The 16785-nt window shown below is 40.4% G+C and overlaps 3 protein-coding genes across 5 annotated transcripts in view; 1 reads left to right on the forward strand and 2 right to left on the reverse strand.

Moving 5' to 3' along the window:
* The window catches only part of LOC109962837 (RNA binding protein fox-1 homolog 3-like), a 483365-nt gene that overhangs the window by 41558 nt on the left and 425022 nt on the right, over positions 1–16785 (forward strand). Inside the window, exon 1 of one of the 3 annotated variants that reach the window (XM_020604889.1) lies at positions 14–136. The exons of the other annotated variants lie outside the window; for them this stretch is intronic. The gene's annotated coding sequence lies outside the window, so the exon portion shown is untranslated. Of the gene's footprint in view, positions 1–13; positions 137–16785 lie in introns of those variants that run through there. 3 annotated transcript variants of the gene reach the window in all.
* Positions 3732–10721, reverse strand: cbx2 (chromobox homolog 2 (Drosophila Pc class)). The gene is given in 6 exon segments (XM_020604896.1): positions 3732–6666; positions 6668–7189; positions 7271–7340; positions 8108–8173; positions 10503–10546; positions 10635–10721. Coding segments are annotated over 6 exon segments (1572 nt in total). The 5' UTR covers positions 10707–10721; the 3' UTR covers positions 3732–5868.
* Positions 12033–16661, reverse strand: LOC109962836 (ectonucleotide pyrophosphatase/phosphodiesterase family member 7-like). The gene is made up of 6 exons (XM_020604878.1): positions 15919–16661; positions 15346–15491; positions 14406–15032; positions 12728–12968; positions 12334–12463; positions 12033–12203 (listed from the first exon to the last, which is right to left on the reverse strand). The coding sequence occupies exons 1-6, from the start codon at positions 16235–16237 to the stop codon at positions 12146–12148; spliced, it is 1521 nt and encodes a 506-aa protein (XP_020460534.1). The 5' UTR covers positions 16238–16661; the 3' UTR covers positions 12033–12145.

Genomic DNA, 16785 nt, shown 5'->3' on the forward strand with positions numbered 1-16785 from the left:
AGGCGGAGTTCATCTGTTGTAATAAAAGTAAGCTTGGAGGAAAATGTGACAGATGGGGAGGACTGTGCCAGCGAGAAAAGCGAGAGTGGGACTGTCAGACATGTCGACTCCGGCGTAGTGATGGATGGAGAGTGAGGTAAGACAGATGACATCGTCTGTCTGAGGCCATGTTGTCATAGTGGAGGATTGCTGCTTGTCTTAACCTCTCAATATCAGAGAGCAAACTGAAGTTTGTTTACACTGCTCCAGTGGAGTGATTTAGAATGAGGGGTGAGGGAGATGTGGGTGTAGAAGGTATGCTCGCTGGAGAGTCGGATCAGGTTTCTAAACATTCCCTTTGAAATTGAATAGCAGCCATCCCAGGCATTTTAAACTCAACCATTCCCATTTGGTTACGACCCTCAAGGTAGAGAGGAGACACAAACACAAATACAAACAGAGAAAATGAATGATTAATATCAGCCTTGAAATACTCGTAGTAGTTGATATCCAGCCTGGATTCTAGCCAGTGAAAAAGCTGAAAGTAAAAAAAGGCAAGATTGCCTCTTGGTTGGTATGGAGCCATCATAAATCATTAGAAAGATAAAATATCATGGCTTATATTGGTAGATACAAAGTAATGCATGCTTTTCAAAACAGAAGACTTTAAGTTGATGATACTTTCTATCTTTTGCACTTTTGTCTTCCTGCAAATTAAGTAAAATCTTTTCTGCCCATAAAAAGGTAAGTAAAATAAGTTCCCATATGTCTCCAATCAGGTGTTTGGTTGCATCCTCTGGATCAGTTGCTTACTTTCAACATGGCATCATGGAAAAATCTTTTTTCTGGCTTTTTAAACAAAGGCCAGAGTTAGGCAAAGCGCTGGCTGATTTACGACATCTTGTGTTGCTAAAACAATGAGACGTACTACGGAGAAAAACAAAAGCATCCCTGGAGATGAACTTGCTGAACACTCTCCAGAACGACATGTTTTGGGCTTTGTGTTTTTGTGATGGATGATGGTTTTTCCAGGAGTCAGGTGTTGGGTGGGGGCAATAGGCAATGGGGTTGGTGCATCAGCATTGGGGGTGAGGTGGAGGTGTTAGACTCTCTCCCAGCCCAGGCCTGAACTCAGTGCTTTTCTTTATGTATGTATATGTATGTACTGTACATATACATATGTGTGTGTGTGTGTGTGTGAATACGCATACCAGGCCACTGTGAGTGCCTCTTTGTCGCGTAAGTGTTTACTTGAATTTATTTTGGGAGAATTCCACATGACTGGGATGGGGACCTCTATAAATTATGGAATAAAGCGCATTGCGTAATAACTTCTGTCAGTTAGGCAGGCTGGGTAACTGTTTTTAAGAGTGTAAATACTGGGGTGGTGAAAGAGGGAGAGGGGTGTCTGTGTGCTGGAAGGTGCTGCAGACGTTCTTGTACATTTAGTAGCAAAACCAAAATGCTTCTTACACCACTTTCCTCACTTTGCCACATTTTGAAATCTGAGAACTACTTGTGGACTGTACTGTAACTACATTTAATCAAGATAAATGTTTAAGTATTTGCCTTTATTTGAGTGTTGCTATTTTATGATATTTTACACTTTGACTCCACTACATTTTAGGGGGAAATAGAGTACTTGTTACTGAACTACCTTTGCTTGAGAGTTACCATTACTACTTATTTAGCAGATTACATTTTTTACATGCAAAAAAAAAAAAAAAAAAAAAAATACTGAGCTTATAAAATAGGATGCACTATTATAGTGATAACTACAATGGCCAACAATAGAACTCAGTATTTTATTAAAAATATGTCTGTTCTTTTCCTTTTTTTAAACTGTCTTTTTGATGTGGACTTTATGGATATATTTTTACATTTTGGTATTGCTTAAAGAAATATGTCTCGCCTATGGGTACCCAACTGAACTGATATTAAATCCAGTTTATATTTTATTGTCCATTGTTTGATGTTTTGAGGGATACTCCTTTTTGTAAAATGTCTTCAATATCTGACAAATTTTTGGGATGGACGACTATAAGACACTTGAGTTGTGTTTTGGAAACTTAACTTTTTATGTGGCAGAGTTCTGTAATGGAAGGAGAAGAGTTTGAAAATGTTTTTTTTTTTGTATTTATGGAAGCAACAGTATTTGTGGTACTGGGCACTTTAGCACTTGACACAACTAAAATAAATCTGTCTGTCTGATACTGTCTGGCTATGTTGACAGGGGTTGTACACAATAACTCAAACCTGAGACATCTTTTCACATTCTGCCTATGATGTATGACCCAGAAAGCCTCCATAACCCTTCATACTACCATGGTCCTTGAGTTGGAGCACTGTTTAGTCACTGTAAGTTGCCAGAGCTCTAGGTGTCAACCTCCATCTGCCTTTTTTTTTGGCAGTAAAAAAAAAATCCCACAGCCATTAAGGAAATAATGCTCTAAGGTAGAGAAAAGCATGGTGAAGAATACTACAAATGTTTGACACTTTTATTTGATGTCACTTAAAATGGTTTGTACACTGTAAAATTACAAATTAAAAAAATTATTTTTCTGCAGTTTACCTAAATAACTTAATCAGCCACTTGTTTTACAGTAGTACAAACAATATAGCACATTTACATGCAGGTCAATGGTGATACTAGCGGTCAAGGATTAATACAACAAAACAACCTGTTCTCCAAAGCTTACAAATGATGGGAAACTGGCAAAAACCACAAGACGGACTGGCTGAATTGTCCTCTGCTTTAGTGGCTTTCTGTTACTGAGACTGTTTGATTTGAACAACTAAGTATCCGATCACAAGCGGAGTTATTCTGTGTTTGCCGCCATCACAGAACTTCACAATTCTCAGTGGGCACCACAGGTTTGTCAGGGTTAGACACACAAGGCGTTGCAATGCCAAGTAATGCTCACATCCAATACCTCTGCAGACTTGTGGCAAATCAAACTGAAGGAGATTAAGTGTAATCACTGGCCATGCAGGGAAAGTGCACTCACGTCCGGGTTTGCAGTATTACCAAAATGATCAGATGAGAATGTAGTGGGAACAGAGCACGTCAACATTTCTCTTTGGCAAGCACTTGACAATAGAAACTGTACTTATAGATAGATCACAACTTTATTCATTGAGGCCATATGTGGTTTATAGATATTATTATGTGCCTTTCACTATAAGCGTTCATACTCTAGGTGTCTGCCTTCAAGTACAATATCACCATCTAGTGGTTCTTACAAAGCAAGTGTCCATGAAGGAATAGTGAAGGTAAGAAATTCCTACTTGACTGGGGCTCATCTTTTTTCTTCTAATGGATAATTGTTGCTTAAGTGACTTGTTTATCAGTGACACTAAAAACAACACTGCACCACAGAGATTGAAGGATCAAATCAAGTTTTGACATCTGGCATAGCATCAGCATAAATCAGTCATACAAGTCGACGGCATCTCTGTTCGTGGTAACGAGATATTCTGAATCATTTTAAGCTAGGGCTTCCACTTTTTATTGTCTTTATCTGTTTTATTGAATGGTTAGTCTGTAAAATATAAGGAAATCATGAAAAATACCAACCCAGAAGCCCAGCGTAATGTCTTCAATTTGTTTATGTTGGAGAAAACAGACCGCAGCCCAAGTATCTTAAATTTTACAGTGACATAAATCAGAGAAAACCAGCTAATTGCCACATTAAAGAAGATGGAACTGGCAAATGTTGTGCAATTTGCTTTATAAATTAGCCTACAGAAAATAAAAAAAGTCACACAAGTTTGTACCATTTATTAGTTAAATTGACAAGTGGCTCAATACAGTGATTGATGACACTGCCCTACCCTGAAAGGCTCTCAATTTGAAATAAATAGTGTAAAAAAAAAAAAAAGAACATTCAATTTAAATGGTTAGTAGATCTAAAAAAGACCAAAACTGAAGACATTTACAGAGTTCTTTCTTTCCATTAATTACAAAAAGCAGATACAATAAAACATGAAGGAAACATAAGATTTTTATATAGATACCTTGCATTACCCCATAGTCTGTAACATGGTGGCGGTGACGTTCTGATTGAACCTAGACTAATCTTTACCTACTGCCGAATCCTTGATTTGATACTGACAAGACACCAAATGCTTTTTACTTGTAACATACATACGAGAATGCACTCCTTTTTTCTTTTCAGCTGATCTTTAATGAAACTGCTTTTAAAACTTGGACCTAAACCAGTTATTTAAATAAGGCATCGCATATTTATCGTCTTGTGTTCTGTACATTAGTGATAAGTCTTCCAGCAAGGTTTCTTTGTGTTTCAAAGCAATATGGACCAGAAAGCAAAAACAGTACAGTCTTCAAGCAAGGCTCTAGGGGCACTTCTTTACTGAACAACCTGAAATTCTAGCCATCTTTGGGGTAATGCCTTTGTGTTCAGTCTTTGAGAAAAAGAAAGGCACAGTCTGCAGAGCAGGATTAGACAGGAGAGTTCAGTCGAAGTGCTTTGTTGCTGAACTCCTCTCAAGGGAGCAGAAAGTAGCGCACATTGTTGCGGTTTCTTTTCTGTTGCATCAGATAAAGACCTTTGTTTTCCTCTCTGGGAATCCAGGGCTGGCAGCTCCTCAACCCCCACATGCAGGTGAAATGAGATGTCTGCAGCTCCAATTATTAAAAAAGGTATTTCATTACTGGACATTTGAGATATATGAAACACCAGCAAGACACAATGAAATCTGGCGTTTTATGATCAGCTACAAACACTGCAGAGCAGTTTGTTGTCGAGCTTTGTCCACATCCAACTTGTCCTACAGTGGGTTCAAAGCAATCGCCTTCAGCAATGTCAAAGGTTCCTGGGAGGCTCTGACAGGCCGAGGGAGAAGCCTCGTCTGCGGTACTGTCCACGATCATCCCACTCGCTCTCTGGCTTTTGTCTGTGTTAATTACGAGTCAGAGAAGATTAAAATTGCTGGTGGGTGCTGTACCTCACTGAAGGACAGAACTGATGCAAAAGGCAGAAGAACAAACCTCAGCCAGCTCTTATCTGAACGCCGGAGAGGAACCAAGATACCGTATCTGACTCCCTGCATGCTTCAGCCCGTTTGGAAAACTGAGCTGATAAACTGGCTGCACTGTGGAATGAAAGTTCTTTTTGAAATGATAACGGTGAGCACAGGTCAACACAGTGTGGCACAGAAGTGAAGCTGTTGTCTCCTGTTCGAACTGGTCACTGGCACTACCACGTTTATACACCGTGAGAGCCCAGCACATTTATAGGAGGATTCTATGGACACAGTGATGGTATACCCTGGAGGGAAAGGTTTTCCTATCCCAGAAGAAATGAATATACACATGTAGGCAATGTTGAATAAACAGAGGTAGCTAATTTAAGTAGCATTACCAAATAAACAATACTAGACTAAGATTTAAAAACTAGTTTACATTGGCCAGTGACTGATACTGTGTGAATTCACATCAGCTAAAAGTCTGCTACCCATAAAAATGCTATCATGCCTATCCTTTAATAAGTTCTTCATTAAGACATTCCTCCTAGCTGCTGTAATGATCTCATCAATAGAGAAACTGATCACTGTTAATGAAAGCATGACTGCTAATATTTCACCGATTCAACAGCCTACATGGAGTTACTTATATGATGAATGTGATGAGGTTATTTTTCTCCAGGACCCCAGTAACAATGCAATTTCATACAAAGATTTCTGAGATTATCGGTTGTTCACTTGTTTTTTTTTCCCTTTTTAAACCTAAAAATAGGTTGTTTTAATGAAAAAGAGGATGAGCAAATCAACCTTTATTCCCTGATGTGTTCTTCAAAAATTCTGGGTTTGTCTAATTCCTTCAGAACCCAGATCGCCTCTGCTTCGAAGCCCGCGTGGTTTGCAGTGTCAGTAGTTGCGAATGCTGAAGAAGCCCACGCTGGTAGGAGACTCCTTGACTGTGACGGTGACTAGATTAGCAGTGACATCTGTTACGAACACATGTTCTATCAGGCTACGCGTGGGCTTCCAGTCCTGGTTCTGGACCGATACTGAGCAATTTTGTCTGTTGTAGGAAGAATCCTGATCGGAGTCTGAGCTGCTGTCCTCTTCACCTGTGCTTATGTCATTCATTTTGGCTTTCTTGCCATCTTTGGAGGCTGACCTCTCTTGCTGACTCCGGGCCTCTGTAGTATGTACACTGCTCTTCTCCAGCCTGGCTTGGACACTGGAGGTCTGAATTTCAGCTGCCTCCTTGACCTTGTCTGCTCCAGACTGGCTCTTTCTGACCTGTGATTTTCCAGGGGTCACAGGACTATTAGGAGAATTATACTCCTGATTTTGTGTGACAGTAGTTTTTCTTGCTGGGCTCGCTGCATTCCTCAGGCCTGATACTGTGGCAGTGCCATTTCCAGCGTCGTTGCTTTCTGCCAGTTTGTTCTGAAGGTTGAGCGGTTGAAGGTTAGAGCCATGATTGGAGGAGGCAGTTTTAGATGCTAAGGAAGACACTGCTTTAGTATGGGGCATCTGCTGCAGTGCTGACACAGGGCCCTGGGGTTTTTTTTGTCCACTGGAGGATGAGCTTTGTGTATGCGCAGTTGTTCCTTGAATAGGGTGTCTGGATGTATTCAAATTCATCGCTGCTACCCCTTTGGATTTGCTAGCAGCTGCTTTCAGATCCAGACTTGTCCCACTGTTCATACTAAAAAAAATTCCTGCTTTGGCTGGATTTGTTCAGGGAGAAGGAGGCAGGTTGGGCTGACCTGCCAGATCCCATGGAGCTCAAGGAGCTTTTAATAGCCCCACCCTGGGTCACTATGCCCCGGTTCTGACCACCCACTGTATCTCTGGCCGAGCCCCGATGAAAACCCATGAAGGCGAAACTGGCCGGATGAACAGGCTTTTTGATAACTCCTGGAAGATCTATATCTTTGGCTGCCTTCAGGATTTTGCGAGGGCCCTTGTTCTGCTGAAATTCCTTCACTTCAGGGGGCAGAGGTTTCCTGCTTCGTTTCTTTGGGGGATCCTGTTTTGCCATGACAATCTGTGCCTTCTTCTGAGGGACAGGATGAAGGTCCCGTGTTCTGACACTCTGGTTCGCCCGGTTAATGCTGTCGTCATCGTCATCGTCTGTTGAGGAGGAAGAGGAGGAGCATGAGGATGAGGAATCGGAGGATGATGATGAGCCAGACGAAGAGCTGCTTGACTGTGGAGCTTCAGGCACATTTTCCTAAATTAAAGAGCAAATATTATATTAGATACTGTGTGCTGAGCCCTGACATTCTGACGTTCAGCTTTGAGTTGTACTTACTAGGATTTTCCGTGGTCGTCCTCTTGGCCTTTTGCCTCTCTTGAGCATCAGAAGCTCCTTTTCTTGCTCTCTATAAAAATACATTTCAACAAATGCATAAAGCGGAATTTTTAAGTATTAGACAACATACACCGTTTTGATAAAATCTGAAGTTTTTTTTCACCGTTCAACAATGGAAAAACATGCAGTAGATGAGCAATATGATCCTGGAAAAATCCCAATTAATGTGAAGTGCACTGAATGAATCAATGTGGAGTATTTGACATATCACTAGGACTACAGCTACATCTAATGTGAATTAATTAGGTCTGGAAAATGTTTTCTAACTTTCAAATTTTACTCTGCTGTCTGACATAAAGAAATCACGATAATGGCTAAAATTAGAGATCCACTGATCAATCGGCTAGAGATCAGAGTTTGTGGGTTTTCAGCTTGACCGTTCATGACCGGTGACTGGCTGATCACTACGATATCGGATTCTGTGTCGGTTGTATTTGCACGCACGATGGCCCACATTGTGCACACAGTAATACAGACCAAAAGCGTAGCATGTGCCGTGTTGCACCTTGTGTGCACCTCACTCCTGCATTGGAAGTGTTTGGTGTACAAAAAGCACACAGTCTACAGAACACCTGGGAGAAGGGAAAACTATGGCCCAAAACTCTGACAAATAGTGCACAATGAGCGAACTACTGGCTACACCTGAAATGCATGTATATGTACAGTGTATCCAACCCGTGAGTATGGCATCTTCAAAATCCACTCGATGTGTGTTTATGTGTTACAAAGCTAACAGACCGCTAATTGGTGGGTTATTGTTACAATAAGGATACTCACTTTTTGTTGAAAGCAGCCAGTAGTCTTGGGTCAAGGATGTTTTCTTGGGGCTCCCAGCTGTTGTGTCTGAAATAAAGTGACATGAAGAGTGTTTCACATCACAGGATTAGTCAAAACAAAGAAGTAGGGTTGCCCATCAAGATAAAACGTACCCTTCAGTCTCAGCAGTGACTCAAAATTTAGAATACGTCCTTTTAACGGTTTGTTCATTCAGAAACAAAGGACTCTGTTCCAACAGTGATGATCTTACTCTTAATCTGTATTGTCATTAACACTGTTTAAGGGCTGGCTGTGAAACAGGGCAAGAACAAACATGTAGTATTACAGTAATGGTGCCACAGTAAAAACAAAATCTTAATAATAATAACAGCACTATAATTTAGTGCTACTTTGCTTTAAATAGACAAATAGCCCAGTACAGTGTAGCACTCACCAAGAGACAGCAGTTAGGATAAGCTGATATTTTGTTCCTTGTTAGCAACATATTTATGTGAGGCAAGATATTTTTCAGTCGGGCTTTTTACATGAAAACTAGTGAGGTGTCTCATCGCATGTCAAGCTGTTACCTTCAGATGTGTACATTCTCATTTAACAATCAAACATGTTAGTCATTAAGAATGCGAACAGATGTGAACTGTTACTTGATTGACAACGGCGGCATGTCTGACAGAATCTGAAATCATTTCCAACAGTGATTTTGGAGGGCCGCATCCTGACAAATTTTGTAGTTTTCCGAAACCGACAACCCGACAGCGACTGGCACACCCAGCTGCCTGTTAACAACCTGTCAGACAGCGCGTTTGTCATCCCACTTCGGAGTGTATCCCTTTGGAACAGCTATAAACACATTTGCATAGTTTATTAATTAAAGTTGTATAATTAAAAAGTTTATTCGGGGTTTGGACTATTTCTTGGACTTCAATGGGGAAAAAAGTTCAAAAATGTAAAAGTGTGATACAATTTTGCTGTTGCAGAAATATGTGGGGAGTTTTTGAATATTTCAGTGACATATCACAGAAGGTACTTTACCACTTGTTTCCTACAGCCACCAAATCAGATTCAGTTTTGAATAATCTCGTTTTTTTTCCATGATGAGCAAAACCATAGTGAATACATGACCGCCCATCTCTGCTATACATGAACCAAACAGGAAGGAAGAACATTTTTGGAAGTGCACGATATGGTGTGTACAATTCGATTCAATCACATTATAATTAAAAATTCAATGACAACAATGTAGGAGTAGCTGCAGAATATTTGTATTTACTTTATTTCTCTCCCCTTCTAGGCCTGATATGATTATGTAAAGAACAACCAGACTTATGTTCTGTTAGACTGTCTTATTTACAAAAGATATGAAATCGCTGGTGTATGGAGACCACACCATAAATATCACTACACAAAATGATACATAGTGACGTTGTTGTATTGCAATATATAGACTTTCTATATATTGTTTGTTGTGCTAGTGTCATTTAGACAACAACACTAACTTTTTTTGCTATTGTTCCTTTTGCACCTGTACATCCTGACAGGTTCTGCGCTTTTTTTTTTTTTTTTTTTTTGCTGAGTTACTCGTCCTATGTATTTCAGAAACAGCCTCAAACTGAAAAGAAATGGTTTTGTTCTGTTGCAATGCATGTGCCCTTTCTCCTCATCATCACTTGTTTTGAATAGCCTCTTCTGATCAGCAGTCACCAGTAAGATAATCACCCCCACCCTTTCCCAACACGCACACACACAAACACACACAAAGGATGTGGTTCTAACAGAAAGCCATGGTGCTGCAAGGCAATAGTGTGCACTGGCGGTGGATTACAGCAACAATGTGGAGTGAACAGAAAGGGCAAGTGACGAGAAATAAAGGCAGTGGAGCCTTTGAAGCAGCAACAGAAATTCAGGATAAAGACAGAACAACGTAAGTGAGGTTGTTTGGTTATGGAATGAATCTATCATGGTATAAAGTAGCTATAAATCAAAGATCAGTCTTCGCAAATTTTTGCCATGCAAAAAAAAAAAACTTGTTTTGAATCAACAATAAAATGTTACGACTGTGTGGTTAAATAGAGGTATGGAAAATAGCTAATGAAAAATAATGTAGGCCTGTTTTCCTTGGCTTTCTGCTAACTTCCCAAATCTGAGTCGTTATGAACAAAAGAAAGGAAATGTAAAGGCACAATTTGTGAGCTGTATTTCAACAAACTGCCTCCAGAAACACGAGGAAACACTGTCCCGTCGTCGCTGCACTGTGGACTCGGTGCTTTTGACAATAAATAAATGAGTAAGTAAATAAATAAAACAAAAACAGCGGTTTAGGTAGCAGTTTTACTAAAAGCAACAAGCGACACGTTGTTGTCTTCATTGTTTCGGGCTGAGCAGCACCACTTCTACTTACTTGGATGACCATCCCCTCCACTTCACAAGAAACTCCAACTTTCCCTGAAAGAAAACCAGCAGAGAAACAGCATTTGCAAACAGCCGCCCCAAAACAATGCAGCCACAGCTCACGATGTTTCACAGCTCTGACCTTTCTCAGTCGTTTGTTTAAAATGCACTCCGCATCAAAAACCTGCTCTCCCACGGCGCTCAGCTCCTCCATGTCTGCTTTCGCTCGAATAAGAAGCCTTATCAAAGCACGAGCGCTGCGTCAAGCCAGACGCAATTACGAGAAGCCTAAACCGGATGCCCAGTGTTTTGCCTTCATAATAAAGGTCTTGCCCAAAACTGTATTCGGTAAAGTTGGCTAAATAATGACTGAACTGGTCTGAAGAGACGATATGTGGCTAAAAAAAGTATTGTTGGTTTAAGTGCAGCTATTCCGTTTTATGTAGTAATGGTAGTAGTAAGCAAAAAATGGTGAAATAGGAATCCACAGTTTGTTTTAGCATACACTAAAATGTAAAAACCCGTTTGCTAAGAGCAATGTTTATTAGCAGTAAATATGAAGTGTAAATGCGTTAACACTGAAGGATAGTTTGTTATGATCTAGATCAGACCAGATGTTATCAAACCAGATGTTGCCAATGCTACAGAAAAAGAAATTATTACAATAAATGTCGTGCACAATTGCTTTTTGTTACTGCAGTTGGTCACAGCACACATGCAACATTTTTTAACTTATACACATTTTTTTAATGAAAAATAAAGTAAAATAACTTAACACCAAAAGATTCAAAACAGTGACGTTTTGTTATAACTTTTTAATTATAGTATTTGTGGTAATGCGTGTTTTTTTAATGCTTTATAAATACAATCACACACACGTGATAGTGTGGAGGGCAAGAGGCTCAGAAGTGAAACATTGTGTTACGTTGAAAGTTGTAACCGGACGTGTAGTGCTTCAGTACAAATCTTGACGATTTTTCGCGAGGAGAGGCGGGCAACTGATTATTGTAGTTGATGAAGTGTGTCCCTTGGCAGACACCGTCCTCTGATCTTAAAATATTCACCTACTGTAAATTAAAGTACAGACATGGACCAACATTTATACTGAAATGTTATTAAAAACCTGCATTATTTTCTTTTTATAGTACCTTGCTTAACTTGTTTGTAGTTTTAAAATAATGAATAGCAATTAACAGACACATATTTTGTGATTGTGGCTTCAGAAGATGCTCATATTCAAGGCAGCTATACTGAGGTTTAAGGCAGTTTAATGTTATATACACGATTATATGGTGTTTCAAATTGTCCATTCATTCCAACATTTAATTACAACGTGTTGTGGGACAGACATGGCCTATAATAATACATGTATATACCATGTTCAAACGTAGCATCAGAGAATTCAACACAATTGGAATACTAAGCAAAAATTGAGCTGGTGAGTTATTTAATCTTAATCAGTTTCCTCAATTTGGTTCATTTTTAATCGGTATTTAAAAGAAGCACTACTTGCACAACATAGATATGCATTATTCTGGTTTTATTCTTTGTGCAATCCAGGTATTGTCTTTCCTCACATGTAATGCCAATCAGTCGGAAGGAATGTCCGCAGGCAGCTGTCTCACCCTGAAGCATTACATTTTTGTGTGATGATCAAAATGCAGTTTGTTTTTCAGGTTTTTCATCTGTAATATCTTTTAAACTTCCTGATCTGAAACAGAGAAGAATCGTGACGTATTTATCAGTATTAAAATATTATTATTCTTAACAGTAGTCTTCAAAATATTTCATCCATGTTTCCACCCCTACAGTGATCAAACATTATACTACTGAGTCATTACCTTTCGCTCTTGCTTTTCTTCTTGAATATTTTGTAGGACATCGCCACTATAAAAACTACGGCAAGGAATCCAGTCACTGCGGCCAGTCCAGTAAAGGCATTTTGTCGGAGATCCACACCCTTACCTGTGGCTAGAAAAAAACAGAGACAGAAGAGTGTTTTGAAAGGTTGATTAATAGAATGAATTTGTAGACTGATACTATATATTTTTAACGGACCACAGTGTTATGTTACCCCATTTCCTCTATAGGTTTAACCTACAGTAGCTCTGCATCTGAATTAGACATATGTGAAGTCAGAAATGATGGATGAACAGCCCAGCAATGAAGGAGCAGGTGTTGGAGTGACACGCTTTCGAAGCCATGGGGAAAGACTCATTAGTCTGTTAAGCTCACCCTGAGTACTGGTAGTAGTCTTAGGAACCAGCATGCACTTGGTGGCATTCAGGTGGCCATCGTTGACCTCTGGCTGGATGCCCAGGATGTGACACATCAAGGGGTAGATGTTCACACTCTCAAAGGGCTCCACCACTAGGTTCTTACGAAATGCCGGGCCCACTGCCCTGAAGAAAACCTTCATGTCCATCTCTTGGTTGTCAAAGCCGTGCTCTCCTTTGTTGAACTGAACTGGGAGATGCTGCAAGGGACACAGAGAGATGGATAACATTGCTACATTCAGACTGTAACTTTTATAAAACTGTGATTTTATGATGGGATCAGCAACAGAGTTCACACATCTTGACCGGCTCTCATTTAGTCAGCAGAGGGAGGTATTGGCCAACGGAAGTTGTTTTCATACTGTTGAATGAAGTCCTGTTTTCTCTTTGTGACTACTGTCGCCTCAAGACAGTGGCTAAATGGGAATTTTAATCCATCTCCTAAATTTCCATTTTTAGAAAAGACTTGTAATACATTTAGTTGATAGTTTAGTAGTCTGCATTAGGTTTCATGCCAAGATAATGCAATATAACTGTCACAAGTCATCTTAGTCTCAAAATGTTTTTCCTTTTCTAGGGTCAAACAAAAAGGAGTTTAAATGGGCATGCTGTAAAGGGAAAGGACATGATGTTTGATCATACAGTCATGCCATGAGTACTTGTAACCAAATTTAGATAACCCATTTCATCAGTGCATTCATAGAAGTGATTATTTTTCTCATGATCAGCATGTGAGGGCACTTGATGTTGGTTATTTACTCCTAAAATTAAGTTTGAGGCCATTTACATAAGTTACTCTTTAAATTATGATGTGATAGTTCTCAGTACTGACTGACACATTCTGTTGCAATCTTGCCGCACAGTGGAGCGACTGAGCGAGTGTGAAACCAAATGAAAATGCTAATTTGGAATTTCGAGGCATGACTAGCTTCATGAAACATCTGAGACTGCTGCATGTCATCAGCCAGGCCTGGATTATCTGGAGGTTGTGCAAATGCACTTGATTAAAATTGAAATATAGTCAGATTCAAATTCCTGGTTGAAGAGAGTCAGATTTCACCCAAATGCAGTTTGGTAATTTGTGTGTTTTTGTAATCTATACTTGAAGATATTTCTAGATTAAACTGGTTGGCACATAGCTTGTTTGCCTGGCCATTTTCTGTATATCAGTGCTTGTCTTTTGATTTTCTTATGGCCATTTAAATAGGCTGTAATCGTGTCAGTTATTGACTGTTGTTAATAAGTTACTGATACTATTACACCATGAAATGTAAATGTTATAGCATCTGCAGGTTTTAGTAGTCTCAATAGCGAAATTAGCATTTCCATATTTTACTGCTGTTTTAAAGCTGTGCTCAGCCACTTGGCATGTTCATGGACAGAAATGGCAACCTCACATTAATGGTTTGCTTTAAAGGGTAAATTGATAAGGTTTTGCAGTGGGTGAGTTCTATCGCTGCATTTCTTTGTGTGGTTTTAATCGTTACAGCATATTGCACTTTTGTCCAAACCCAAGACAGTGCAGAACTCATTTTTGTAATTCCAGCCTATAGTCTTACAGGTGTCTGTAACAACCAACATTTGAGCAGGCAAAATAAGAAAAAAATAAAATAAATTGATCCCATATATCAACACACCGCATTGATCAGATATCCCGGGTCAGCCCATAAAATGATGGGAAGGATACGATCGTTTTTGGCAAAATGGAGGTGTTTTGGCATCTCCTCCTTCTTGTACACATGGAGGTGTGGATGGACCCCCTTCAAGGTGTTGTAAACCTTCTCCAGTTTGCCTGGTTTTGGCAGCAGCATCCCAGAGGGTCCATAGTCCAGCAGGTAGAAGGAGATGTCACTGAATGAGAACCCTGGGATCTTGTAGAGGGTGATGTCATCCGGACGCTTTCTGACCACCGTGCTCATGCCGTGGTCAGCTGTGATGATAATGTTCAGGAGATCAGTCAGCCCGTGTTGTTCAGCTGAATGTCGAATGTAGCCCACGGTTCGGTCAACTTGCTTGACCATCTCCTGTCGCTGTGGGGAGTCTGGACCATATTTGTGGCCTACTCCATCTGGCTCACCAAAGTAGAGGGACACAAAGTCCAGATCTTCGTGTCTCAGCCAACCCATCACCTTATCTGTGTTCACTCGCCAAGCGGTCTCGTTCTTGTAGTTGTAGAGCCCTGGCTCTACTTCTTTCTTCATAGCATTCTCTCCCTGGTAACTGGAAGCTGTGCCAGGAAAGTGAAGAGAGCCAGCTTTTAGGCCCTGGGAGGGTAGGAAAAAAGAGACCACATTGCTGACACACACACGACACATGTACTTAATGTTTTTGCAAGCATGCATAGGATTCATCTATTTATACCGTGGGTCAACATAGAAGAAAATCAATGACCTTACAGCAGCTGTCATTTGCATGCAGTTAACACCTACACCAGCAAAATAATTTGCAATAAAACTGCAGCATTCTCCCTGAATTCATTCAGCAGGCTTTCAGAGGTGTTTTGTCAAGAGAAATGGTTTCTAGTAAACAGCCAAACAGTCTCTCAGAGTGATAAGATGGAAATTGTGCTGCACAGACCTGTCTCTGCGCTGTGATCCAGATAGGCAGAGTGCCATTGTCCCACCACTCATTCACAAACTGAGTCTGGTAGTAAGGCTTTTTCAGTTTGGTGGTCGTGTTGAACCACATGTTGTGGATTACCCCGTGATTCTCAACGTAGCGGCCTACGGAACAGAATCACTTTCAGTCAGCTTGCACTCATTATTCATAGCGTGACACACTCACATTAAGAATTCTATCAACTTAACGGGCTGAGTGGCATGACGCTTTTGGACAAGGTCTTACGACCAACTTCTAAGATTAGAGGAATTTAATTTCAAGGAAGTTAAATTTCTTTTAGCTGGCACTGATGATTTGAGAGTCAAAATAAGAAAGGGAACAGAGAATTCTTCCCTCAGTCATCTAAGCATAATCATCTTACTCAGCTATAAAAGCTGTTGGACCCTGGGACATTCAATTAAAACTAATTTTATTTTCCCATGGCTTTTTTTCAATCCTTGCAAAGTAAACTCAGAGTGGTTTTCTATTTCAACATGACATGCAGATCCCCTGCCAACTGGAAGCAGTGTTGTAGAAAATGGAACACTTTACCTGTCAAGAGGGTGAAGTGTGAAGGGCTGGTGATAGTGAGGTAAGGAGGTGTGACGTACGGGGCTTTGACTCCATCCTTGGCCATTTTGTCAAGGTTTGGTGTGTCCACATCATGGTCGTAATCCCACCGGAAGCCATCGAAGGAGATCAGGAGCACCTTCTGTCTCTGTTTGTTTACTGGAGCGCCGAGGATGGATGAGGCCCAGAGGAGACAGAGGCTTGCAGTCCACAGCATGGTGAACGCAGGCATTTCACAGATCTTAACTGACTGTGTCCTCCAGCTAACACAAAGTTTACAAAAGGATCCACCTCCTGGCATCTCACCTGAAGGTGTCTGAAGCCAGCGGTTTTTGAGCAAAGTTTCACCAGCTTATCTTATCTCGTGATTACCTCAGCACTTTTCTGCATATGGTTTGACGATGTTTATTAGCTGATTTTACAGCTGGGGGTTGTGTTCACTGTGAATTTTCCCCCCATTTTGTTCCTGAGGACTGGCGGTAAAGCAGATTAATCTCTCTGGGTAGCATGGTTGTTTGTTTCCCCCCTAACCCGCTTGTTGATGCTGCCTTTCTGTTTCTCTGCCTGCCCGTCTGTGTGTCGGAGTTTCCTGTGAATCATTGACAATGGGGGAATGACACTTTGATGGCTTTCACCTTGAATTGGGATGGTGCATGATTGATCTGACACCAGGAAAACGAAGAGGAAAATGGGAGTATATATCTCTTCGTCACCTAGCCGTAGTCTCTCGGGAAGAAAAGACCCTAATAGACATATATATTTTAATAACTCTAATGTGTGTATATTAGCCCCAGGCTATTGTTAAAAGATCACTTTAAAATCTGCATTGATTTTTTTTTTCTTTGCTGA

The sequence above is a fragment of the Monopterus albus genome, unplaced genomic scaffold (assembly GCF_001952655.1).
Source record: "Monopterus albus unplaced genomic scaffold, M_albus_1.0 scaffold68.1, whole genome shotgun sequence".
Lineage (NCBI taxonomy): Eukaryota > Metazoa > Chordata > Actinopteri > Synbranchiformes > Synbranchidae > Monopterus > Monopterus albus.

Excerpts from the sequence above, each read along its gene's own strand:
- LOC109962836 (XM_020604878.1), bottom strand. The coding sequence starts at position 16,237 with ATGCCAGGAGGTGGATCCTTTTGTAAACTTTGTGTTAGCTGGAGGACA. Across the intron at positions 12,464-12,727 it reads GACTACTACCAGTACTCAGG|CCACAGGTAAGGGTGTGGAT; the intron begins GTGAGCTTAACA and ends GTTTTTTTCTAG. Across the intron at positions 12,204-12,333 it reads AAGAAAAGCAAGAGCGAAAG|ATCAGGAAGTTTAAAAGATA; the intron begins GTAATGACTCAG and ends TCTCTGTTTCAG.